The 25,915-nt window shown below is 60.8% G+C and overlaps 1 protein-coding gene across 6 annotated transcripts; it reads left to right on the top strand.

Moving 5' to 3' along the window:
• The first annotated feature begins 670 nt into the window (after positions 1–670).
• Positions 671–25,823, top strand: RHBDF2 (rhomboid 5 homolog 2). 6 transcript variants are annotated; one of them, XM_032320729.1, is made up of 21 exons: positions 5,682–5,769; positions 11,420–11,488; positions 12,726–12,916; positions 16,191–16,257; positions 16,706–16,870; positions 17,590–17,717; positions 18,229–18,424; positions 18,529–18,732; positions 19,643–19,771; positions 20,075–20,193; positions 20,338–20,535; positions 21,479–21,590; positions 21,778–21,852; positions 21,999–22,160; positions 22,515–22,624; positions 22,776–22,839; positions 22,943–23,037; positions 23,245–23,320; positions 23,469–23,569; positions 23,736–23,889; positions 24,572–25,823. In XM_032320729.1, the coding sequence occupies exons 5-21, from the start codon at positions 16,727–16,729 to the stop codon at positions 24,989–24,991; spliced, it is 2,487 nt and encodes an 828-aa protein (XP_032176620.1). In that variant the 5' UTR covers positions 5,682–5,769; positions 11,420–11,488; positions 12,726–12,916; positions 16,191–16,257; positions 16,706–16,726; the 3' UTR covers positions 24,992–25,823. The 6 variants fall into 6 exon arrangements, with proteins under 6 accessions (XP_032176616.1, XP_032176618.1, XP_032176622.1 ...); XM_032320728.1 differs by having other exon boundaries at positions 11,198–11,488; XM_032320725.1 differs by lacking the exons at positions 11,420–11,488; positions 12,726–12,916 and adding an exon at positions 671–778 and having other exon boundaries at positions 5,645–5,769.
• Positions 25,824–25,915: the final 92 nt, after the last annotated feature.

The following is a 25,915-nucleotide window of genomic DNA, read 5'->3' as shown; positions in this document are numbered from 1 at the left end:
CATTGAGTTTTCACTGGGTGGCCCTAAAGGAGAGTGCTGGGACTCCTCCAGAGAACCCGGGCACCCACGCAGGCACCCAGCGCGGGCTTCCCCCCGGGACCCGCTCTCCGATCCCAGGTGGCGGGCGGATGAGGGCGGGGGAAGTTGAGCGAGCAAGACCCGGCCTAGGAGGGCGCCTCCGCCCCCAGCAGGATGAAGAGGACTGAGATCAGAGGCTTCGCCGAGGCGGGACCCGCAGCAGAACTTGGAGTAATTGAGAGGCTCCAAATACGTTTCAAGGAAAGGGTGAAGCGCTCGAGGAACAGGCCCACTTGGCCTTAGAATGAGGGAGCTGGCTGGAGCCGATGGGAGGTGGTCATCAATGGAGTGACTTCTCGGGGGCGTGGGGGTGACGTGATGGCAGTGCAGACCTAGATCAGGCGCTTTGTCCGGGAAGGAGAGGACGGCGCCCGGAAGAGACCAGCTCCGGCGGAAAACAGGGTTCTGCCCAGGCGGGGACGCCCCCCTCCCCGAGGGGGCGGAGCACTCAGCGACCCTCGCAAGTCCCGGGCTCGGCGGCGGCCAGCTGCAGCGTCCCACAAGGACCTGAGCTCCGGCCACGCCTCCCGGCCACCAGGCCCCGCCCCTCTGCCCGCCCCGTCGGCCCGGCTCCGCCCCCACCGCCCGCGCGCAGGTAGGGAAGAGGCGGAGCGCCGGGGCCCCGCCCCCAGGAGCCACCGCCCAGCCGCTGACCCGCGCCGCTCGGAGCAGCGTCCAGGGGACGTGGGGCCGCAGGGAGGTGAGCGCGGGGCGAAGGGCGGAGCCGGCACGCGGAGGCCGGGCGGCGGGCGCTGTAGGGGTCCGCGGGGTCGGTCCCGAACCTCGCCTGGGGCGACGGTGCGCGGCCCGCGAGGGTGCTCGCCCTGCCGGAGCGCTCGGGCCCCACGTGGGCCTCGCCGGAGGCCAGAGGTCGGGGCTGGACTCGGACGGAGGTGCTGGACCGGGTCTGCCGGTCCCCGGGGCTCGGCTGGGACAAGACGCCAAAGGGGGTCCCTTGGCCACGGGTCACCAGACGTGGGGAGGGCACGACGACTGGGCCGAAGTTTGAGGCCGCGGAAGGAAGGGGACAGGACCGCGCGGTCCCGCCTTCCTCCCAGAAGCGCCTGGAACTCCGATCCTTCCCTCTCCTGTAAACTCCGAGGCAGAGTTTGTGCTCTCAGCCTCGCCGGGGTGGAAACAGGTGCGGGGGAGCGGAGTCACAGCGAGGCTAGCTCGAAGCTCAGAAATTGGACCCAGAAGTCCTGACTTCTGGACCGAGGGCCTTGGGGAAGGTTGGCCCCTCTGATATGCCTCCAGGGCCTTGGGTTAGGTTAGGGTTGGAAAGGGTTATGGCTGCTAGAGGCACCCTCCCATCCCAGGGCAGAGGGGAAGCCCAGGTCTCACCCGAGAGGGCTGAGGGGTTGGAGCTCCTGAGAGGGTGTCTGGGCTGGGAAGGGCTGCCAAAGACCCCACAGGTGCACCGGCAGCTGGTTCCCAAGTGGCCAGAGTTAGGACCCCGTGTGGGTGACATTGGCTAGTAAAAAAGATGTGCTCCTGTTCACTCTGTAGGTAGGGTGGAGGGTAGAGTGAGGAGTGAAGCTTGTTCTAGAGCAGTGAGGTGTCAAGGCGGGGACTGATTATTGGTGCCAGGAGATATCTGACAGTGGAGACATTGCGGTTATCACAGCTCAGGAGAAGGAGGGGAGTGCTGTTGTTACTGGCGGCTAGTGGGTCCAGGCCAGAGATGCTGCTCAGACATCTTAACAGCGCACAGGACAGCATCCCCCCCCCCCCAAAGAATTACTCTGCTCAAAATGTCAGTGCGGGGGCGTCTGGGTGGCTCTGTGGGTTAAAGCCTCTGCCTTCGGCTCAGGTCGTGATCCCAGGGTCCTGGGATCAAGTCCCGCATCCGGCTCTCTGCTCAGTGGGGAGCCTGCTTCTTCCTCTCTCTCTCTCTCTCTCTCTCTCTCTGCCTGCCTCTCTGCCTACTTGTGATCTGTGTCTGTCAAATAAATGGGTGGAATCTTTAAAAAAAAAAAAAAATGTCAGTGCGGTGCTGAGGTTCAGAGACCCTGGTGCCGCACCTGGTTCATCAGGTTACTTCTCACTGACTTCCCCTGCTTGCCTCAGTTTCCCCCGGGGTTAGGGGAGGAACAAAATAAACTTGAATGAGATAAGAGGTGTGAGGGCAGTTACTCCCCTAGCAATAGGCTCCCTTTGGTGCCATAAACCTTCCTCTTCCCTGCTCAAACCACAGTCTCTGCACAAAGCCGGTCTGGGTGCTATGGGACAGGAGCTGAGTCCCAGGGGCTGGGAACAGGGCCTTCTCACAGCTCAGTCCTGGAGTGCCTCACCCCTAAGGCAGCCCTCGAGCTCAAATATCCCCCTGGGGGAGGGGGCAGATAGGGAGGAGGGGGAGGGGCTCTGTTTTCATAGATTTTCCCAAAGCTGGATTGCTAGGACAGGCATGGACTCCTGGCACCATGTGACCTGCTGGATTTTTCCCTTCTAAACTGACACCGAACTCTTCCAGCTATGTACACCAGGGAAATAACATCCAAGGACTAACAGGCTTCTAATTCCCTGCAGCTCCCCCAGTCTGCTTCCCTCCTACAACAAAAAAGGGCCTCTATGGCTGTGGGAACCCCGAATTAGGCAAGAGGCCCCCACGGTGGGCCCCGCTGCTGGCAGAGCGAGGCACCCCCGTTCCTGGTGTTAGCCAAGTGCCAGGCCAGGGGGACCCCAGTAGGGACGACTCTGGTTTGAGTTGGGCTCAGGAACATTGGCCCAGGTCTTGGAGGATAGGGGTGGGGGGCTGTTCTAGAGGGATGGGGTGGAGTTCAGGAGCCCAGGCCACCCGCTGCCCTGCCTTCCTGCTTTCCGACAGTGTCCGCTGCCCCCTTCCTGCTCACTTCTGGACCCTGGCCTCCTGGCCTGGGAGCTCCGGAGGGACAAAAGGAGCAGGTGGCAGTTTCTGGTTGGTTGTTTTTGTTTTTGTTTGCTTTTAACTTTAAAGGGCTGGAGGGACACTCCCGTCTTTTGGTTGAACAAGAAACTAATAGTGTCCTCCGCCTTTAGAGTGTCCCTCGTGGCACAAGGCAGCACTTGGGACTAGTGCAGAGCTGTTAAGGAATCGAGTGGCAGAGCCTGACCCTGAACCCGGGCCCAGCCCCCAACCTGTGTTCTCGGGCCCAGCCCCCAACCCTGTGCCTACCTGCTGCTAAGCCGCTGACTGACTCCTGTCTGGTTGGCTCCCATGCGAGCTACAGCTGTACGTGGTGCAAGACACGCGGGAGGCCCAGGAGGGGACATCCGTTCCTCTTGGGGGAGGGATTAGTCACATCCCAAATACATCATCATGGAGGCTGCCGGGGTCTGGGTCTGGCTTTTCCTCCCTGGTGGTGCTTTTCCTGGTGCCAGAGCTCTCACAGTGTTCCCCTCGACTTGCCAGAAACCGTGCTAGATGGGAGAGCAGATAAGGGCAGGAAGATGTCGAGGGGGTGTGTCCGTGCGTGCCCTGACCTGTTCAGGTGTACAGGTGACTTGAACCAGGGCACCTGGCTGGCTCAGGAGGGCATGTGACTTGATTTGGGGGTCATAACTTTGAGCCCTGTATTGGGTATACAGATCACTTAAATAAATAGGAATTTTTTTTTAAATCCTGAAACAAAAACAGGTGACTTGAATGAGCCACCTGGTACTTCTCTGTGGTTCAGAATGAGTGGGGGCAGGATCGGCACGGCCCCCGCCCCCGCGCCCCCCCCCCAGGGGGAAGCATCTGGGGAGAGGAGCTCTGGTCTGCCTCCCCCTCTCCACACATCCCCTCGGGTCTGCACCACCCACTTTGGAGCAGTCTTCAGTGTTGTCCCTGCTGCCTGTGGGGATTTCCAGAGTGAGCTCACAGCGTTGCTCCGTGTTTCCTACCCAGCTGGACCTGGCTGAGGGAGCGCTGGCGGGGTCGTCCACACCCGCTGCTGGTGCAGGCTAACCTGTGCGCGGTGGAGAGGTTGGGGCGGTGCCCGGGCGAGGCCAGCTCTCAGGATATGGGCTGGGAAGGGTTGCCCCACCTGCCCCATCCCTGGGGCAAAACAAGGGCTTTCCCCTACAGCCCATAAAGTTACTCTTGCTTCCCTATGGGGGTCTGAGTGTCAAGAAAAATTCAGCCTGTCAAGAAAAATTCAGGGAGGTACGGGAGCCCAGCACTCACATTCCGTCATTGCGTAAACTTATCCAGCGACCCAGACACAAGTCATTTGTTTGCACTTTGAAAGCTGCCAGAGGCCTGTTGTGGGGGTGGGGTGCCAGTGGTTGGAGCTAAGTGGGCAGTGCCAGTCAGGGAAGCTGGCCAGGAGGCTGGGAGGACGGGAGGAGGGTGATTCCCAGCGTGGGGGAGCCCAGGAGCGAGGCCCAGAAGCTGGCAGCCGTGGTGGCCCACGAGGTCGTGGTCAGTAGAAGGAAGGCCGCTTGTGGTCCGTGCCTCAGTGTCCGCAGCTGTGCTGTGGGGCAGCGGTAGTCCACTGGGATGCTTGCTGTGAGGATTCCAGGGGTGACCATGGGAAGTCTTGGGCCCGGGGTCTGAGGTGGGAGCCGTGAGGATAAGGGCATCGTGCCTGCTGTCAGAGGCATGTCTCTGGGCCCTTGGCACAGGCTCGTGGTGATGACAGGGGCCTTGCCCCGTGGGCTGTCGGGAGGGCTAGCTAAGAGCATGTCGAAGAGCAGCAGGGCTCTAATGACTCTACAGAAGTGGCCCAGCCCAGTCTGGGGTGGGGACCCCTGCTGCACCAAGGCTGAGGGGATGGAGGGTGGGCTTGGACATCGGAGGGGAGCTTCAGGCCAGGACATGCCGGCTCCTTCAGCAGGGGCTTCTCCCTGCCTGCCTGCACGGGTGTCAGGATGAGGGGTGAGGGGCTCATGGAGGCGGGGACCCTCAGCCTCCGCTCCCTCTGGCTGGGCTTGTGGGGCCAGGAACAAGGTAAGCCGTTCAGAGCCTTGCTTTTCTCGGCTGCCTCCCACGTGGGGCCCCAGGACCTGAGCCAAGAGCTCCGTCAGGTGGTCATACCCCTGACGTCCAACAAGAAGAGTCTCTTCCCTGTCCAGGTGGCCGTCCCCAGGTCAGGCCTCCAGGGCAGCCTGCAGAGGGCCTGTGGGATGGGCCAGGAGCAGGACTTGACACCGAAATATGGCCCGAGTCTTGGCTCTCACCTTGTCTGGTGATCAGGACAGAGGGACAGACAGCGTGAGAGAATGTTTGAGAAGGCCCTTTGATAAGCCCAGGACTACCTAAGCTCCGGGTGAGGTCATTTCTGCCTGGGGCATTGAGAGGAGCTCCAGAGTCTGGCGGGCCCACCCCTAAACTCACCCTCAGCACCTCGCTCACCACCCCAGGCCCGGATTTTGGCCACTTCACCTCACCAGCTCCAGGGTGGCAGGACCCCCACCCCCACCCCCGTGCGTGCCCAACAATGGGACCCGGGACAGGGGACGTGTCTGAGCCTCAATTTCCCCACCTGTCAAATAGAGGTCTGTTAACCTCCGGGGCTCTCGGCTCAGATAGAGAGACTGAGTGAGCAGCGGTCAGCCAGGAATAAAAGAAGCCACCAATTAGTGGCCCTTGATTGTGTGCCAGGCCCCGTCCATTCATCATCTGATGTCATCTCTGCTGGATCGGCGGGTTTGGAGGGACCTCAGCCCATTTCCCAGCAGAGGAAACCGAGGCTCCGAAGTGGTAACTTGCCTGAGATCTCCTGGCAGGTAAGTGGCCATGCCAGGCTTTGAGTCCTGGCTCTGCCCCGCCCTGCGCCGCAGCCCTCCTCATTCCCCCCAGAGTGGGGCAGGGGCTGCGGTGAGGCGGGGATGACAAAGCCTCACACCCCCAGCCTTAATGGCCTGCCTGGGCCCACGTCCAAGAGCCCTGAAGCTTGGTCGTCACAGGGGCTGGGGCCAACCTCTTCTGGGGAAGCCGCAAGCTCCGGGGCAGGGTTCTGGGAAGTCAGGTTTATTAGCTCCTTAATGACTGTTTACAAGCTGAAAATTGTTTGCCTGGCACGCTCCCTCCCAGCTGTGGGGCCAGCCTGGGCCTCCAGAAGTGAGGGGCACCCAGAGCCCCAGCCTGAGTGGATCAAGATGAGGGGACCCAGGGCAGCCCAGGGCCTGACTTCTGGCTGAATGACCCTGGGCTGGGTGCTTACGTCTCTGTAAGCTATGGTAAGTCCGCCTTTGTCCCTCAGCGGTGCCAGCACCCAAGGTGAGCCCCAGCTAATGGGGACAGAGCTGCCCAGATTTCAGACTCCTGGGGGGCTGCTTAGCATCTTTTAGCATAAACAGACTGGGGTCAGACGTTAAGTGGCTTGTCTAAGAGTACCCAGCGTTGAGGGTTGGACCCAAGACCCGTTTGCCTCAGCTGGGCAGTGTTTGCACTGTCTAGAGCCAGGCCACAAGGAGCCGGGTGGAAATTAGGTGGACCCCACCCTTGCGAGCCCAAGACAGAGCCCTGGTCTGTGTACTGAGTGTGCTCAAGTCTGGAAACAGCCTGTCACCTCTAGGTGTCGGGGAGCTTCCAGCAGGAGGGAAATCGGCCTCCCCTGCTCCCCAACCCACATTGGAAGCCACCCTTTCCCTAACCTCCGAGCAGGGTCTAGGCCTCTGCCAGTGCTGAGGACCAGTGAAAACCCAGTTCCTAGGGGCACTCGGCTGGTTCAGTGGGTGGAGCTTGCAGCTCTGGATCTCAGAGTTGTGAGTTCTAGCCCCACACTGGGTACATAGATTACCAAAAAAATAAACTGCAAAACAAAACAAAAAAAAACAATTTCCAGTACCTTGAGATCCTGAGAGAGGCAAATCCTCTTTGATGTTTGGAGCAAAGCCAGCTGGCGTCAAGCTCAGGTCGACACGATGTCCCTGTCCAGGAGCCATCCTGTGCCCTGGTATCAGACCCAGAAAGGACCAGGGCCTTCTGGACCCCCAGTGCCACCCCCAACTCCTCCCCTTCATGGCGATGCTCAGGGAGCAGCAGAACTAGGACAGGTCACCTTCCCAGAGGAGGCTGGGCCGTTGGGCAGGGCCCCCGGGGACCAGCCCCTGTGCTTCCCTCTGTTGTCCCCAGGCAGCAGTTGGCCCCCAGGCTCTGAGAGCTGCTGCTTCCCCGGGCTGTGGGAGGGCACCTGCATCCCTGCTCAGCCGCCATCCCCTTGTGTGCTTCCACAGGCAGCTTGTAGAGTCCGGCAGGGTCCAGCACTGTGTCCAGCTGGGGACACCTGGTGGCATTTAGTGCTGCCTGCCCTGCATCACAGCTCAGCTGGCTTCCCATACGCAGGGCCCCCTGCAGAGGTTGGAATATTCATGTCTCTGCCCGCCCCACTGGCGCATGGTCCTGAAAAAGCCTGGCGGGTGGGACAAAGGGGTGTTGGGGTCTGCCCCACTCTAAGAACTTGGCACCCCCTCCAACTTCCATGTACTCTGACTCTGGGCCTGGAGCCCAGCACCCACTTCCCGTGTCTGTGGTTGGCCGTGCCACCCAAGCCACGGTAACTGGGTCACAGGAGTCCAGAACCTGGGGTCTGATGGGGCAAAGCCAGTGGGTCACCAAGCCCCTGAACCTGCTGCCCCTCCCCCCTTCTTTATCTTTGGAACTGAGTTTGAGCAAAGGCTTTTTTTTTTTTTTAAGAGTTTTTTTTTTAATTTATTTGACAGACAGAGATCACAAGTAGGCAGAGAGGCAGGCAGAGAGAGAGGGGGAAGCAGGCTTCCCGCTGAGCAGAGAGCATGACCCTGAGATCATGACCCAAGCCGAAGACAGAGGCTTTAACCCACTGAGCCACTCAGGCGCCCCTGAGCAAAGGCTTTTAAGGTGTGTGTGGGGAGGGTGGAGGCATCGGGGCTCTCCCTATGGGAGGGGCGCAAACCCGCAGGTGCTTTCAGTTTTCCTTTGTACCGCTGCCGCTGCGAAGCCGCGAAGCCTCCCAGCCCCGCAGTGCAGTCGAGTCCGAGTCCGAGTCCGTGGACTTGCACCTCTGGGGAAGTGGGTGCTCGCTGGGAGGGAAGGAGAGGGACAGGGCGACCCGCTGGCGTCTCTAACTGACCAGCACGTGACTTAGAGTTCGTAGCCTCTGACAGGGACCCTGTGTCCCCTTCCCTTTCTGCCTCTGCATTCTCTCTTCCTAAGTCCTGTCCCCAGACCCTCAGCGTCCACTGGCACTTCTCTGCCCTTTGCTCCAGCCCGCTCTTGGCAGCGCAGGGAGGTGTTGGGGTGAGTCACGGGCCATCGGGACGCCTGTTGGGAGACAGGGTTAGATGACAGCCTTTACATAAGCTGTCCCTTCCGGGTCTCGAGGGGAGCTGGAGCCACTTCCCCCGAGGTCAGCAGAACTCGGGGTTTTGCTGGGGGTTGCACAGTGGGCGAGGGCCGGCTTCCTCTCTTCTCTGCAGCTTTCTAAAAACGCCCTGGTTCCCAGAAGGCTGTGGGGAGGGACCAGCCGGTTTCAGTGTCTGTGGCAGGGAAGCAGCGGAGAGAGGCCACTTCCTCGCTCCTGGCTGTCACCCTATCATTCTGTGATTCATCGGGGGACAGACAGGTTCCCAGCAGCCCCGGGCCATCTTCCTTCCCTCCACTCGCCCACAGCTGCAAGCCAGGGCTGGGGGCCAGTTTCCTTCCTTGGTTCAGGGGAGCCCCCCACCCCCTCCCCCCACCCCCACCCCGGGAGGTCCCCTTAACTTCCTGATTGAGCCTAGTAGTTAGTAGTGGTCTGCCTCTTTGCTGGAGGGGATGCTTGTTACCCCTTGTCCAAGGGCCCCTTTCTTCCCTTTGTCCCCAGTTCGGCCACACAGGCCAAGCCCAGCTGTCTGTAGCCTCCTGTTTCCATCCGGAGCTGCAGCTGCTGACTCCCCGTCCTGGTTCTGGAGGTCCTCAGAGCCTGGCGATTGCTGAGACCCCATTGCCATTAGCAAGACCAGGGGAGCCTTCAGAGCCAGCTGGTGTGCCTGGGGGGGCCGGTGGGTGGGGAGGGAGAGAAGGGACTGGAGTCAGACCCCTGGGGGCAGGTGGCGAGGGGACAGGGGGGCCACACGGGCTCAAGGAGAGGAGATGCTCACCCAGCACCCTGCCTGAGCCCGCCCAGGAAGAGCTCTGTGGGGAGACCTCTCCGGCCGAGGCCTTGCTCACTGTGGCTGTGTCTGCCGGGATGCGGCTTAGCCAGCAATGCCCAGCCCCACCCTTTGTGGGGAAACCAGATTGTCCAGCAGCATCAGTGAGCACTTTCTGAGTCTGCATTTCTGTCCTGTGTGCCTGATCTGGGCTGTTCTTAGCCGGGTTACAGCACTGGTTGGAGGGGGGTGGGGGGGGTACAGAAGTACCAACCCTTGGGCACCTCAGGATGATTTGAATCTGCCCCACCCGCACCCTGTGATGGACCCCCCCGAAGTCGCTGCCCTTACCCAGGCCCTGCTACTCTGGGTCAGGGCAGAAGGCCCCACTGAGGCCAGGATCCAGCATTGGCCTTGCTGAGTGGGACAGGCTCTCAGACCTTCCACACAAGTCCCCCACCCCCGGCTGGGTGCTGTGGTAGCCCTGGGGTCTTAGAGCAGCGGATGTGACTGGGCCAGGAGGAAGCCTTGTCCCAGGATGTCACAATTTCCTCTGCAATGAGCAAGCATTTCTGGGGCGTGGGAGATACGTGTGGGGCGGTTTGCTCCCAAAGCTCCGGCACTTTTTCCATCTGGGTTCGTCCGTGCCCAAGACTTGGGTTCTGTGGCCCCCTGTACTGCCAGCCCTGCCCTCTGCCCCGCCCGCCACCCCAAGGAAAACACTGGGCTTCTGGTACACCTGCCCACCATTTCTGCACAAGTTGGGGGAAGTCTCAGGAGTAGGCCCTCCCCTCCTTGGTGGAGAGGGGCTGTAGGAAAGTGGTGTTTTGTACTAAGCTGCGGGCTTGGTGGGTGTCAAAGCTGGGCCATCACCTCGTCCGAGTCTCTTGCCTTTTTTTTTTTTTTTAAGATTTTATTTATTTATTTGAGAGACAGAGATCACAAGTAGGGAGAGAGGAGGAGGAAAGAGGCTCCCTGCTAAGAAGAGAGCCCGATGGAGGGCTCGATCCCAGGACCCGGGGATCATGACCTGAGCCGAAGGCAGAGGCTTTAACCCACTGAACCACCCAGGCGCCCCCAAGTCCCTTGCTTAACAGAGAAGGAAACTGAGGCCAAGGAATAAAGCTGGCTCCAGGCTAGGACTCGGCACTGACCACGAAGATGGTGAAATAGCTCTCTTAGATACCCCACTCCTCCCCAGGGAGGTGTGACCCCAGCATTGCCTCTGCTCTCCGGGGCGTAGCCACTTCTCCCTGTGGCCCCCAGAAGTCCCCTGGGGCCAGTCCGGTCTCCCCAGCATCAGGACATTGGCACAGATGCCAGCAGCACGGTGGAGGCCAGGCCGGAGGGCCCAACCAGGGTGCTATGGCTTTGGGATGGGAGGGCAGGCCGGGGAGTCCAGGCTGTGCTGAGAGAGGGGAGCGGGAGGTCCAGTGGGGGCTCATCCTGGGACTGCATCTGCCATCCTCGGCCCACAATGGTCACAGATCCCCAGCAGGGCAGAGAGTACCTCCTGGAGCCTTCCGGAGTGGGCCACTCCCTTCCTGGGCTGAGTGTAGGACTAGGGGAGAGATAGTTTTAGTCTGGGGTACCTGTGGACTGACAGTCTGCAACTGTGCATATGCCCCGTTTTAGTCTGGGGTACCTGTGGACTGACAGTCTGCAACTGTGCATATGCCCCCTCCCCCCCACCTTCCATCCCGTTAGCCATTAGTGGAAGCCAACTTCCAGATTTGGTGCTGCTTGGGGAGGGGGACACCTATACACAGCCAGGTGTCTGCAGTATGCTGGAGGAGGCAGGTGAGAAAGTGGTTGATTCTGCCTGATGGTGACAGGGCAGACTTCCTGGAGGAGGTGACATTTCACCTGCCCAGGGGATGAGGCAGAGCCTGCTGTGCTAGGTGCAGGGCCTCAGGTGAGAAAGTAGGGGCCAGGGGACCTGCAGGGCATGTGCGTCTGCTGGGGGTGAAGACAGGTTCTGAAGGGCACTGGGTGCTTACTCTGGGAAAGTGTGATCAGCGTGGACTTCCGGAGGGAGCCTGCGTGCTTGATGACCTCACCCAAGCTCAGACTCAGAAGCTCGTCCCAACCTTTCTCCCAGCCTTCCTCCATCGGCTGCCTCCTTCCCTCCTTGGGGCAGAACAGCGCCTGCCTGGTGCCCTCTTGCTGCCCCCGATCCCAAAGGAGACCAAACCGGAGAACTTTCCATGCAGTGGCCCCAGGGGAGGCTGTTGTCCTGGAGCTGCCCCCAGAGTAGAGGTAAAGTGGCGTCTGAGGTGCCAGCCGGCCTGGCACTGAGGCCCATCTGCCTGTCATCTCTCAGGGGCCTTGTCGCCCACTGCCCGCCTGCCCTGAGGTGTGGAGTCAGGACCCCCAGCACTTTGGGATAAAAGTAAGGATGCCTGGTCTATTCAGCAAACCCTGAAGCAGAAAGTGTCCTGCGCCCCCAGCTCTGCCTCAGATCCCCCCTCGGGCACTCCTGCACAACCAGAGTCCCTCTTTCTTAGAGCTGGAACACTTTGCCGCCCTGTGAAATCAGAGGGAGGGCACAGACCTGGCCCCAGCCGGTTTGCCCCACGTACCCCTCTGGGTAACCCCAGGCCGCTGAGGAACAGAGTTTGCAAAGTGCTATTGAGTAAAACTAAGTTTCCTTCTGGATTGTACTATACTGGGTCACCCTGATAGGGATCTGTCCAGCCCCCAGTGTGCCCTAGCTTTGGTGGCGGTGGTGGTGGTGGGGGGCTCCTGTTTCTGAAAAGACCCAGCTGTTCCCCCTCCTGGCAGTGTGAGCATGGGCAAGTCACTTAACCCCTCTGAGCCTCCCTCCATTCCCATCCACGAAATGGGGGCGATGGGAGATGTCTACCTTCAGAGGTGTTTTGAGGACAAAGTGGGATAATGGTTGCGAGGGGCCAAGCCTGGCGCTCCTGAGGACTGACCTGCCTGCCCCCAGCAGCCTGCGGGGTTCTGCTAAGGGAGGGTCTGCCTCAGAGCTCCTCTGTGCAAGACCTTCTGGCGACTTGCTGCAGTCTCTCTGAAACGCTTAACTTTATGTTGTGTGGGTTTGATCTCACAACAAAGAAAGAGCTAATACAACAACAAAGAAACTCTTCTCTCTCTCTCTCTCTTTTTTTTAGATTTATTTATTTGACAGACAGAGATCACAAGTAGGCAAAGAGGCAGGCAGAGAGAGAGGAGGAGGTAGGCTCCCTGCTGAGCTGAGAGCCCGATGCAGGGCTCAATCCCAGGACCCTGGGATCATGACCTGAGCCGAAGGCAGAGGCTTTAACCCACTGAGCCACCTAGGTACCCCCCAAAAAACACTGTAACTCATTTGAATGCTGCCTTCAACATACATCTTACTCTGTTTGAAAGGAAGTCATAATCAGAAGAAGCCAACACATTTCTCATGAAGTTACGTTGACACACACAAAAAATAGGGACTGTCCTGATTTGGGATTCCCGGCCCAGAGTGGAGGTCCTTACTGCAGGAGAGCAGATCTCCTAATCCCTCACCCATGAGGCCCGTGGAATGACCCCATTTTATAGATGCAGAGACTGAGGTCAGGAAGATTGAAAGATGCGTCATTCCAGCACGCCTGCTTGAACCTGCCCTTCCCTCCCTATAGGCTGTGCTCACCAAGTGAGCGGCCCCGTTTGGCCTGGAAGCCTCTTATCTTGGCATCTGTCCACCTTTACACGGAGCTGAAGCTGGACCGACCCCAGAGCATCTGCATAGAGTGAGGGAAGGACTAGAACATGCTCTGAAGACCCCTGCAGCAAGACCCGGGAAGCAGTGAGCTCAGTCCAAACCCAGAAGGTAGGACACTGGGTAGCCACGTGGGCTGGGCCCAAGGCACCTGCCGCTTTGCTTGCTTTTTTGTTTTTCAACCAATACGTACGGATACTACCTGTGGGCCAGTACTCTGCTGGAGGGGGTGGTGCTGCAGGGAATACGCCTGAGAGAGGAGGGTGACCAGGGTAAAGCCATGGAGAGGCTTGAAGCAGGAGTGGGAGAGCTGCTTTGGGCAGTCAGGAAGGGCTCCTTGGAGGCGGTGGCACCCAAGCTGGAACCAGAATGATAGCAAGGAGCCACCTGCTCTATTGTGTGATGATCTGATATGAGGAAAGAAAGACGAACACAGGCAGAGGCCGAATGTTTATGGAGTAACTGCCTGAGACTTTTTCAACAGCGTCATTGAGCTATAATTCACATTTAGTCCATTTAATCCACATAAACTGCGTCCATTTAAAATATATAATTCAGGGACGCCTGGGTGGCTCATTCGTTATGCATCTGCCTTCGGCTCAGGTCATGATTCCAGGATCCTGGGATCGAGCCCCGCTTGGGGTGGCCTGCTCAGCAGGGAGCCTGCTTCTCCCTCTCCCACTCCCCCTGCTTCTGTTCCCTCTCTTGCTATCTCTCTCTCTGTCAAAAAAATAAATAAAATCTTAAAAAAAAAAATAAAAGAAAGTGTACAATTCAGTGGTTTCTGGTATATGCACAGGTCCGTGCAACCTTCCATCGCTTGATGAGACCCACCCTCTAGCTGCTGCCCCCTACCCCTGGCCTGTCTCAGACTTTTCATGTGCATGGACTCCCAGAGCATGTGGTCTTTGTTGTCCGGCTTCTCTCACTTCACATAACATCCTTAAGGTTCAGCTGTGCTGGACCCCATGTCGGTGTTGCTCTCCTGTTTCTGGCTGACTCAATCCCATTATGTGGATGGAACACGCTTTGTTTCTCCGTTGGTCTGTCGATGGGCCTCTGGGTTGTCTGCACCTTTTGGCTCTGAGGACCATGCTGCTGTGAACATTCTAGAACAAGTTTCTGTGTCCACACCCTGCCCAGGTGTGCGTCATGCATTCTCTCATTTGATGCTCATGGCGCCTCTCCTGGGGGAGGTCTTTCCCTCCTTACAAAGTGAGGATGTGGGTGACTCATGGTCAAGTGCAGGTTAAGGCCAGACCACCCAGTGAGTGGCAGGATGCTTTTTTTTTTTTTTCTTCTTTTTTTAAGATTTTATTTATTTGACAGAGAGGAAGAGAGGGAGCACAAGCAGGGGGAGCAATAGGCAGAGGGAGAAGCAGGCTCTTCGCCGAGCAGGGAGCCTGATGTGGGGCCCAGACCCAGGACCCTAGGATCATGACTCAAGCCAAAGGCAGACGCTCAACCAGCTGAGCCACCAAGAGGCCCCATGCTTTTGACCGTGACCCCTTGGTGCCTCCTAGCAGAGCTTAGCAGGTGCTAGGTAGGGAGGGGCTCAGAGTGGCGGGTTCAGGGGTTAGGAGGACACAGAGCCACTCAGGGCCCAGAGACCCCAGTGAGAAGCATGGACTGTAGGTGAGAACGGGAAATCCTGGGACAGTGTTGAGCAGAGAGAGACGTGGTGTGATAGGTGGTTTTATTTTTTTTATTATTTATTTATTTATTTATTTTAAAGATTTTATTTATTTATTTGACAGAGAGAGAAATCACAAGTAGGCAGAGAGTCAGGCAGAGAGAGAGAGAGAAGCAGGCTCCCGCTGAGCAAAGAGCCCGATGCGGGGCTCGATCCCAGGACACTGAGATCATGACCTGAGCCGAAGGCAGCGGCTTAATCCACTGAGCCACCCAGGCGCCCTGATAGGTGGTTTTAAAAGGTGATGTCTGTTGCTGGTCATGAGGCTGGGGACACGAGGGGCAGCAGGTGGAGGGGTCAGGAGGCTGCTGTGACCCCTCAGTGGAGAGAAGATGGTGGCTCTGGGGGGCTGCGTAGAGATGGAGGGGACGGACGGACTCAGGCCACGTGTGGCTGCTGTGTCACCTTTCTGTCACACGTTGGTCCCACATGCCCTTACCTAGAGGGCTTCCATGTGACTCTCCCCGGGTCTCCGCATACCCGGAGTCAGCACTGTGTCGGCAGGTGGATGTGGGGTCCCTGGCCTTGTGCTGGGGGAAGGGAAACCAGGTCAGCTCCAGCAGCTTCGGGAAGTGGGGAGAGGAGCAAGCGAAGGATTTAGCCAGAGAAAGAGCAGAGCGCGTGAGGAGGGAGGGGGGTAGCACAGGCGGAGTGGTGGCTCGGCTGGAACTGGAGGGGAAGTGGGAGTGGGGGCCACGAGCGAGTATGGACAAGCCCCAGATCTGGGCGGGGGTGGGGAAGGGGGGTAAACTGCCCCCTCCTCTTGGCAGGGCCATTTCCCAGGATCCACTGAAATTCAGGCTGAACTTACTCTCCAACCCAGCAGTTCCACTTCTAGAGGTTCGTTTTGGGATAGCACTTGGACAGGTGCACGGTGTAGGCTAGGGCGTTGGTTAACACTGGACAGGAGTCCCAAATGCCAAACACACCCCAAACAGCCTTCAGTCTGGTTAAATCTTGGTATATTCCACTCAGCGAAATCTTTGCAGTCGTCAAGAAAGGTAAGGTAGGGGCGCCTGGGGGGCTCTGTCCGCTGGGCATCCCACTCTTTTTTTTTTTTTTTTAAAGATTTTATTTATTTATTTGACAGAGATCACAAGTAGGCAGAGAGAGAGGAAGGGAAGCAGGCTCCCTGCTGAGCAGAGAGCCCGATGCGGGGCTCGATCCCAGGACCGAGAGAGATCATGACCCGAGCGGAAGGCAGAGGCTTTAACCCACTGAGCCCCCAGGCGCCCCTGGGCATCCCACTCTGATCTTCAGGTCTCCATCTCAGGGTCATGAGCTCAGACTCCCTGTGGGCCTCCACACTGGGTGTGGAGCCTACTTAAAAAAAAAAGAAAAAGGTAGATCTGTCTATATGCATTGATGTGCGGCTTACGGAAAGGATATGGTGTGAGCGTGTAAAATTTTAAGTACGTGTATCCTTCTCCGGGTGCAAAGAGGCTCTTTCTTGGAAGACGGGGTGACGGGCAGACTGCTTTATAATCGTCAGTCATTTTTGTGTTTTGTCTCTGCAATGAGCATATGCCACTTTTATCACTGGGATTAACATTTTTTCTCCACAAAAAGTACAAACAGGTGGCAGTTTCAGTTACCTTTGAAAAAGGAACCAGGCAGCCCAGGGGACAGGAACTAGCGTGGTGGCTTTCCCGTCTGTCTGGTTATGAGGCTGAGCTACCATTTCCTTGCTAGAAACCCAAGGACGGCTCCTCGGAGAACCACCTGCTCCCCCGCACAGCTGTGGAACTCGTGTTTGCAGGTAGGGCACCGGGTTGCCCTGGAGCCGTCTTGTCCTCTACCAAGCCCTGCCCCAAGGTCGAGGAAGCTGCCCTCTGGCCCCTGGCCTATGTTGACCAGGGTGACCAGGCAGCCAAGGTCACTGTAGCCCTGTCCTTTGCCCTGGGCTCCTTTCTGGGTGTGGTTCTTGGCCTGAAGCAGAGAGACCACCAAGGGAAGGAGGGGGAAAGGTGGGGATTCCCCAGACCCCTCCGGGCCTGAAATGCAAACAAAGGACAGAAATAGACTATACTTCTCGGACCGCCCAGTTCACAGTCAGTCTGTGCCCCCGCGGTTTGGACCCCAGAGTTAGGCATTCAGCAGGCGGTTCTCAGCCCGGGCCACCTGCCCTGGCACCGGGGCCCCCAGGTCCCTTCCTGTCTTGCCACCTGTCGACACGCTCATACCCCCTCTCCCTGTTTTCATTCCAGTCGCCCTGCGCCCAGCCCACCATGGCCTCCGCTGACAAGAATGGCGAGGGCGTCTCCTCTGTGTCCAGCAGCCGCCTGCAGAGCCGGAAGCCGCCCAACCTGTCCATCACCATCCCACCGCCCGAGAACCCGGCGCCGGGCGAGCAGGCCAGCATGCTGCCCCAGGTAAGGGGGCAACCTAGAGGCTCACTGGGGAGCAACAGCTGTGCCCATGCAATACCACTGGGGCGGAGGCGGCCCCTTCTGCCTGAGCCTCAGTGACAGAGGCCTTGTGCTGGGAGAAGGGAAACCAGGTCCCCCTCCTCCCCCGCCCCAGCGCCACATGGAATGAGCCTTGAGCGCAGGAGCTGCATCTCCTGGTGGTCGGTGGACGGGGCGACCGGGAGCACAGTCCTCGAGAAAGGCTCCCGGGTCTACCTACCAGTCCCGGCGGTTTCCATTTCCTGCCTGGGGCCCCCCCCAAGGGGCTGGCAGACTCGGGGGTCAGGGCATCAGCAGCTGACCCCCAGCGCCTGGCTCCCCTGGAGAATGGAAATGAAGATGGGCTGGACCAACGCTCCATAAAGGGCTCATTGAGAGCAGCCTTGAAGCAGTGTCCTGGGGCATAAAAGGGGTCCTGTGTTGGTGCCACCCACTCACCCCGGGGGCTGTTTTGCATACAGGGAGCCAAGGGGGAGCAGTGGTTAGAGAGTTGGGAAATCACGTTAGGGTTCCTTGAAGTGTGGAGAGAAGGTGACTTTACATTCCGAAGGAAAGCAGCTCAGGTGTATACCTTAGGAGCGAGGTGTGTTCTCAGGGTTCTGGTGTAGGAGACCGAAGAAGAGCGAGCCCAGGGTCTGGGCTCCACCAAGTCCAAGCCTGTCCTCTTTCCCTGCCTCCCACAGAGGCCCAGGAACCCAGCCTATGTGAAGAGTGTCAGCCTCCAGGAGCCACGGGGACGATGGCAGGAGGGCAGCTCGGAGAAGCGCCCTGGCTTCCGCCGCCAGGCCTCCCTGTCCCAGAGCATTCGCAAGTGAGCGCCCTTCCCGTCCCCAGCAGCCCTGGGGACCTCTGCTGGGCCGGCCTCTGTGTCCCCTTCCAAGAAGAAGGAGTAGGGCAGGGCTGGAATGTGCATATTTGGGGGGCGGGCGCAGGGGAAGGAAGCTGAAGCCCAAGGTGTCTTGTAGAAAGTCACAGTCTGGAGGCTGGTTCAGGGAGCCAGGGCTGCAGTGCAGTGCAGCTGTCCTTCCCGCCCTCGGGAGGGACCCCAAGGCCCGCCCAGCTCGGCTTGGCCCTGGACTCTGTTTACCCCTCTCTATCTGGTCATCGGGTACCAACCCAGGAGCCAGAGGGGGAGCCAGTCTGACCCTTGCACGGCACACACACGTGCCCTGTCCCCCGGCCCCCCTGCACATACCTCCCCCGGCCCCTCCCGCGTCCCCTGCCCTGCCCACCCCTCCCGTGACCCCCGCCATTGTGCCCTCCCCCTCCTGCCGTGGGTGTCGTGGAGGCCCCCACGGCCACAGCTCTGTGTGCTCCCGCAGGGGCACGGCCCAGTGGTTTGGGGTCAGCGGTGACTGGGAGGCCAAGCGACAGCACTGGCAGCGCCGGAGCCTCCACCACTGCAGCGTGCGCTATGGCCGGCTCAAGCCCTCTTGCCAGCGCGACCTGGAGCTCCCCAGCCAGGAGGTGCCTTCCTTCCAGGGCGCCGAGTCGCCGAAGCCCTGCAGGATGCCCAAGGTGGGCTCCCCTGGCAGAGGTGGGGATGGGGCGGGGGGGTGGGGAGTGGCAAGTGCCTCGGCCCCGGGACCCCCGGCTCTGCTCACTCCTGCCCTCCCTTCCAGATTGTGGATCCCCTGGCCCGCGGACGGGCGTTCCGTCACCCGGACGAGGTGGACAGGCCCCATGCCCCGCACCCGCCGCTGACCCCAGGGGTCCTGTCCCTCACCTCCTTCAGCAGCGTCCGCTCTGGCTGTTCCCACCTGCCCCGCCGCAAGAGGATGTCTGTGGCCCACATGAGCTTTCAGGCTGCTGCCGCCTTCCTCAAGGTGAGGATGCCTCCCCGCCTCTGCGCCGCCCCCCCCCCCCCATCTTCCCAGAGCGTCCCCCCCACCAGACTGTGCCAAGGGCAAAGGGAGGAGCCCTGCAGCCCAGGAGCCCCACCCACGTCCTCCCAGCCCAGCTCTCCGTGGTTCTGGAAGCCGGTTTCTGCACCCACCCGAGCTGGGAAAGCAGGAAGTGACCTGTGTAGGGACCACCCTTCACCCAAGTTCACTCAGCGCCTGTGACGTGCTGGGCGCGGGGACTGTGGGGCGGATAGAGCCAGTGTCACTGCCCTGGAAGGGCTCACAGCCGCGAGGGGGCCAGTGTCACTACTCAGCGTGATGAGGGGGGTGGCCTGCGTAGGAGAGGGGCTGATGTTGGGATAAGCATTTGGGCTGGAATCCAGAAAAATAAGGGAAAGCTCCCCAGGGAAGGAAGGAAAGGAATAGTATTCTCAGTGGAGGGAAGGGCCCATGCAAAGGCCTGGAGGTGGAGGGGGCCTGGCCCATCAGGGGAGCAGCGTGTGGTTTGATGGGATTTTAGTGAGGAGGGGCTTATGGGAGGAGAAGCCACCGACTCGAGTCCAAGAGGCAGACGTGGGCCGGCGGTGCTGTGCCAGGAAGCTGCCGCTGGGGGAGATGGCCCGAGTGTGGGGGGCGAGGGTACAGAACGAGAGCACGGGAGGAGCCGCCCCAGCCAGAGGTAATGAGGTTAGCAGGGTGAGAAGAACCGAAAATCTTGGAGAGAGCCGTGGGTTCGGGGCTACGGAAGCTTCGCTCCATGCTCTGGGCAGAGTCCCAGCTCGCATCTCCCAGGGTGCTGCCCCGGGAGAAGGGGCTTCACGGTTCCTTTGGAGGGGGCAGGGGTGGTGGCCCCTGATCTGGGCCTGATGGCCAGGCCTCTGCCCTGTCACAGGGCCGCTCCGTGCTGGATGCCACGGGCCAGCGGTGCCGCGTGGTCAAACGCAGCTTCGCCTACCCCAGCTTCCTGGAGGAGGATGTGGTGGATGGCGCAGACACATTTGACTCCTCGTTTTTTAGTAAGGCAAGCATGGGGTGTGGGCCTCGGGCACAGGGCATGGGGTGGCCTGGGGGTGAGGAGAGGCAACCTGGCCTTGATCATGCTGTGCCGGAAGCCCCTGAGGGATCCAGAGGCCCATGGGTGGAACTCCTGGGCCCCTGTCTTCCTGTGGAGGACCTGGCAGGGTGGGGGGCCAGCCTGGAGGGTCACGGTCAGAGTGGGTGGGCACCAGCCTTCCGCTTCCCTCCCAAAGAGCGGTCTAGCTTTGTCCTGTCCTTGAACCGAGGTCCTGTCTTTTTCTGTGTCCCCCGCTCCACCCCACCGCAGGAGGAAATGAGCTCCATGCCCGATGACGTGTTTGAGTCTCCCCCACTCTCGGCCAGCTACTTCCGGGGCATCCCACGCTCGGCCTCTCCGGTCTCCCCCGATGGGGTGCAGACGCCTCTGTGAGTCTGGGCATCCCTCCTCCGGGGCGAAGGGAGAAGGCGCAGCTCGGGAGGGCTCCCCAGACACCCAGTCCTCCCGCAAGCCCCCTTCTAGAACGTGAGGGGTGGGGGCAGCCGGCTGAGAGCCGTCCCCCCACCCCCCAGGAAAAAGGAGCACGGCCGAGGCCCGCTGGACGGGGCCAGGCGCGGCAAGCGCATCGCCTCCAGGGTGAAGCACTTCGCCTTCGACCGCAAGAAGCGGCACTACGGGCTGGGCGTGGTGGGCAACTGGCTGAACCGGAGCTACCGCCGCAGCATCAGCAGCACCGTGCAGCGCCAGCTGGAGAGCTTCGACAGCCACCGGTGAGCGGCCGGCGGGCCCGGGCTGCCTGCTGGGGTCGAGCCAGCTGAGCATCCCGCCCTCCGGAGTCTCTCTGCGGTAGGCAGGACGAGAAGAGCGGACAACCGGCCCATCCCCCGAGGGTCCCTCCCCCGCGGCACCCCGTATTCAGCAGGCATGGGAGAGGAGAGCGGGGACAAGCCCTCAGGGTGTCCCCACGAGCACGCGTGTCGCCTGGGAAGGCTCCTTGGGCCCTTTGCTGCCTCTTCACCCTCCTGGCTCTCTTGGCCTGTGTCCTTAGTCCCGCCCCCAACAGCCGTCAAGGATTCATTGAGCCCTGGAACAGCTCCAGCAGGAGGGACGGGGTGCAGGGTGGGCCAGAGGGACAGTTAGAAGCTCTGTGAGTGAGGGGACCGACGGGGGGAAACCAGAGGTTTGGGGAGGGGCAGTTCTCACCATGTGCCACAGGTGGTGACCCGATCAACATCAAACCCAAAACCAAAAACTGAGTAACAAGTGTAGCAAGTGTCCCAGGAGGACAGAGCATGAGTGGACGGGCCGGCAGGGAGGGCTGCAGCCAGCATGAGCAGGAGGTAGCCTGATAGAAAGAGATGTGAAGAACATCCCTGGCAAAGGAAATGCCAGGTGCAAAGGCCCTGGGGCTGCAGGGATCATGGTTTGTTGCAGGAGCTATAAGAGGAGAAAGCGGGTGGGCGCAGTAAGGCCCTGTGGCCAGCAGGAGGCAGTGATGTCAGCCTTTACGCCAGGAGAAGCGGGAAGACATCTAAGGGTTTATGCTGGGAGAGAGACCTGGGGGTGATTTTCCAAGTCACGGTGGTGAAGGATGAGTTGGAGGGGAACAGAATGGGAAGGTAGAGACCAAGTGAGAGCTGACGGGGGCTGGGCTCCGCAGGCTGAGGTTGGGATGTGGGTTTGGCTCTGCTGACCCAGGGCATCTGTCCCCAGGCCCTACTTCACCTACTGGCTCACCTTTGTCCACATCATCATCACGCTGCTGGTGATCTGCACGTACGGCATCGCACCTGTGGGCTTTGCCCAGCACGTCACCACCCAGCTGGTGAGTCAGGCTAAGGAAGGGGTGCTCCCCTTGGAGGGTCCTGAGACCCCTGAGACATCGTGGCCACAGCCTGGCCCATGCAGGAGGGTGCTCTGGGCTCAACATAGCTTTACCTCTCAGCCTCATGCTGGAGTCCCTACCCTGGGATGGGGAAACCCCTGACCGCCCCCCCTCGCCCCTGCACCAGGTGCTCAGGAACAAAGGTGTGTATGAGAGTGTGAAGTATATCCAGCAGGAGAACTTCTGGATTGGCCCCAGCTCGGTGAGGAGCCCAGAGGGATGGGCAGCTTAGCAGGGAACCCTGGGGCCCTGTCGCCCGCCCAGGAGCCCCTCTTACCGGGGGACTCCAGGGGAAACTAAAGCGAGCGGCCAGCTCCGAGCCCAGGCTCACTCTTTGCCCTCCCCCAGATTGATTTGATCCACCTGGGAGCCAAGTTCTCCCCCTGCATCCGGAAGGACCAGCAGATCGAGCAGCTGGTGCTTCGGGAGCGAGACTTAGAGCGGGACTCAGGCTGCTGTGTCCAGAACGACCACTCGGGCTGCATTCAGACCCAGCGGAAGGACTGCTCGGTGCGGCCAGGCCCTCCAGCCCCTGCCAGCCCCACTCTGGCCCTGCACACCACCTTCCCTTGCCCCTGGCATAGCGGAGGGGCCCTCCAGAGCAGTGACAACATCCCCTCTCTCCTTCGGGGCCCCATACACCCCCGTACCTGGCCCAGCACAGGGGGAGTGCTGGCCTCCCCAGCCCCGCAGAAGTGAAAGAAGTGATGTTCCCAGGTCTTAGGAATGTCAGCGGTGGGTGGAGGTCTGGGAGGTGGGCCTGAGCGCTGGGGACCAGGGGAAGAGCCCCCATTCAGAGGGTCCCTTGCTCACTAGCGGATGCGGTGTGAGCCTAGACGCAACCAGCCTTCCTTTGTCCTCCAGGAGACTTTAGCCACTTTTGTCAAGTGGCAGGATGATACAGGGCCCCCCATGGATAAGTCTGATCTGGGCCCGAAGCGGACATCAGGGGCAGTGTGCCACCAAGACCCCAGGTACCGTCCCAGGGTGGCCCAGCTGGGCTGTGAGAAGACAGGGTTGAGTGTCCTAGATGCCTCCCCCGGGGATGTTAGCAGGGGGTAGGTGTGGCAGGCTGGGGGGCCGCCCACAGCTCCTCATTTTGCCCCCTCTGACCTCTGCCTCCAGAACCTGCGAGGAACCAGCCTCGAGTGGCGCCCACATCTGGCCCGATGACATCACCAAGTGGCCCGTGAGTGTCTGGGGTGGAGAATGGTCTAGGAAGGGCAGAGGGCGGGGTGCCTGCCGCCACAGGGGCCCAACCCAGTGTGGGCGTCCCCCCTCGCCCCCTGCAGATCTGCACCGAGCAGGCCAGGAGTAACCGCACCGGCTTCCTACACATGGATTGCCAGATCAAGGGCCGCCCCTGCTGCATTGGCACCAAGGGCAGGTCAGCCGGCCCCGTGCCCCTCGGTCGCCCCACCCCCACCCCCCGGGCTAGTATCCTCCCTCCCCAACTCAGGGGTCACCCATGGTGTGAGCAGGATGAAGGGGAGCCTGCCCCAGAGCTAGGGTCCCCGCAGAGGGGCACCCCTTCCTGCCAGTGGACAGGGGCCCTCGGGGCTCTGACGGATGCCCTCGTCTCCCTGGCCCGCAGCTGTGAGATCACCACCCGCGAGTTCTGTGAGTTCATGCACGGCTATTTCCACGAAGAGGCAACACTCTGCTCCCAGGTAAGGTGGGGCCTGCTGGGGCCCCAGGCGTGAGGAGGTGAGCACGGCGGCCATGTGTCCCCCGCCACCGCCTGCAGGTCTGTGCCCCCCACCCCCACCTCGGGGCCAGCTAGGCCACAGGCACTGACTGCCCCGTGCTTGCCCTCAGGTGCATTGCTTGGACAAGGTGTGCGGGCTGCTGCCCTTCCTCAACCCCGAGGTCCCCGATCAGTTCTACAGGCTCTGGCTGTCTCTGTTCCTCCACGCAGGGTAAAAGGCTCCTCGCTGCCCTCCCCTCCCCCCACACCCCTGTGCCCCCTGCGCTGCCCATGTGCCCCCCTCCCCCCTCCCCCGCTCTGGCCCGTGGATGAGGACTCCTGGCTGGCAGCCCAGGGCAGATAGGGGACAGCTGACGCCTGCTGTGCCCCCTCCCCAGCGTGGTGCACTGCCTCGTGTCTGTGGTCTTCCAAATGACCATCCTGCGGGACCTGGAGAAGCTGGCCGGCTGGCACCGCATTGCCATCATCTTTATTCTCAGTGGCATCACCGGCAACCTCGCCAGTGCCATCTTCCTCCCGTACCGGGCGGAGGTAGGGACAGGGGACAGGGTGGGGAGGGCCAGCTCTGCTGCTTCCGCCCCTCCCCCAGGAGCCGCCAGAGGGATGCGCGGCCCCTCCAGGGCCAGACGGCAGATGGACAGCTAAGCTGTGGGCTTATTGGCTGATCCCCTAGTCCCCGGGGGCATCGGACAGCCATGCCTTTGCGTCATGCTCAGGCATCACCTCCAGAAAGACCTTCCCAGCCCCTGTCCCCTGCTTTGCTCTCTTTCTCTGCTTCATTTCTCTTCGTGACCGTGACCTTGCCTGCCTACCCGCATGTCACGTATCTGTGGGTTGAACTGTATGAAATCTGTAATGTGCAACCGTTCGTGACCCACAGAAGCAGGGACAGGATCCCCATCGGTAAAACCCCATGCCCTCGGCTTGTTCGGTGTCTTGTCCATCCCGCCGTCTGCTGCCTGGTGTCGGCCTGTCTGTCCTGCTTACAGCACGGGCCGCGCACTGGGCACGCGGTCGGTCCTCGGTGTTTGCAGAAAGAGTGGGTGCAGCGAGGCCGGCTCTGGTCCAGGAGCCTCAGCTGCGGGGTCCCCAGCCCTGGGAAGAGCCCGCCCGTAGGAGGAGCCGGGTCCCGGTGCTCCCACCGCCCGGCTGCGCCCCGACTTCGCACCGGGCCCCTGGGGTTGACGCTGCTCCCCTCCCCGCCCCGCCCCAGGTGGGCCCGGCGGGTTCGCAGTTCGGCCTCCTCGCCTGCCTCTTCGTGGAGCTCTTCCAGAGCTGGCAGCTGCTGGAGCGGCCCTGGAAGGCCTTCCTCAACCTGTCGGCCGTCGTGCTGTTCCTGTTCATCTGTGGCCTCCTGCCCTGGATCGACAACATCGCCCACATCTTCGGCTTCCTCAGCGGCCTGCTGCTGGCCTTCGCCTTCCTGCCCTACATCACCTTCGGCACGAGCGACAAGTACCGCAAACGCGCCCTTATCCTCGTGTCGCTGCTGGTCTTTGCCGGCCTCTTCGCCTCTCTCGTCATCTGGCTCTACGTCTACCCCATCCACTGGCCCTGGATCGAGCACCTCACCTGCCTGCCCTTCACCAGCCGCTTCTGCGAGAAGTACGAGCTGGACCAGGTGCTGCACTGACCCCCGAGGGACGGGCTGCCTGTCTGCGGAGCGCCCCAGCCCGCACCCCGGACACCCGCCACCGGGGGGCCCCGGCCCTCCCTCCGCCAGCCACGCCGACTCCACGGGGACAGTCCCAGAGGCCGGTTCCTCCCGGGAGGGAGGCCCCCCTTCCTCAGTCTGGGGGACACCCTGATCACGTGCTCCTCTGCTGCTCCCCTGCTGGCAGGACCCTTGCCCCCATATGGGCTTCTCTCCGTCCCAAGGTCCTGGGCTTTGCCCATCTCCTCCCTCGGCCCCTGCTCGTGCTGCCCCCACCCCCCGCCACACACACACACGCACCATTACCGTGCATGTGCCCTCACTGGGACGTGGCCAGGGTTCCCACCAGGTTCCCGCCCCTGCCTCACCCCTCCCTGCCCTATGAGCTCATGCCCCTCATTCAGCAGTGGCCGGCGAGCCCGCCCCTCATGCTCCTGGACCAGACGTGTGGGACGGGCTCTGCCGTGGTCTGGGGCAGAGGCCGAGCACGGAGACACAGCGAGACTGGGAAGCTGAGAGCCTCTGCTTGCTGGTGGCAAAGAGAGGCCGTCCTCCCTCTGTCCTGGGCCTCCTTTGGAGTCAGTGTTCTGCCCTGTGGGCTGGCTCTGAGGAGGCCAGCCCTCCCCCTCTCTGCCTCACTCCTGCCCAAGTCGGGGCGGGGGCCGGGCCGCCTCAGGGACCTGCTCCCAGGGTTGCCCAAGGCTCAGTCAGGCCCTTTTTCTACCGGTTTATATCATGGTTCTAATTTTTAAAAGTAACGCTAACTTTATATGGATGAAGACTCAAATGTAGTAAATGATAGTCTCTAGAAGTATCGTTTTGTGAGTGGAGGGGTTCTGGCAGAGTGAAAGCTGGGACTCTTTGTTGATGGGGGGGTCGGCCATGAGCTCAGGGGCAGGGCTT

This window comes from Mustela erminea, chromosome 18, assembly GCF_009829155.1.
Source record: "Mustela erminea isolate mMusErm1 chromosome 18, mMusErm1.Pri, whole genome shotgun sequence".
In the NCBI taxonomy this organism is placed as follows: domain Eukaryota; kingdom Metazoa; phylum Chordata; class Mammalia; order Carnivora; family Mustelidae; genus Mustela; species Mustela erminea.
This window is presented reverse-complemented; position numbering and strand designations above follow the sequence as displayed.

Coding starts and splice junctions, on each gene's coding strand:
- RHBDF2 (XM_032320725.1), top strand. CDS start 5,666: ATGTCATCTCTGCTGGATCGGCGGGTTTGGAGGGACCTCAGCCCATTT. Junction 18,425..18,528: donor AGCCCTGCAGGATGCCCAAG/GTGGGCTCCCCT, acceptor CCTCCCTTCCAG/ATTGTGGATCCCCTGGCCCG. Junction 23,570..23,735: donor TCTCTGTTCCTCCACGCAGG/GTAAAAGGCTCC, acceptor CCCCCTCCCCAG/CGTGGTGCACTGCCTCGTGT.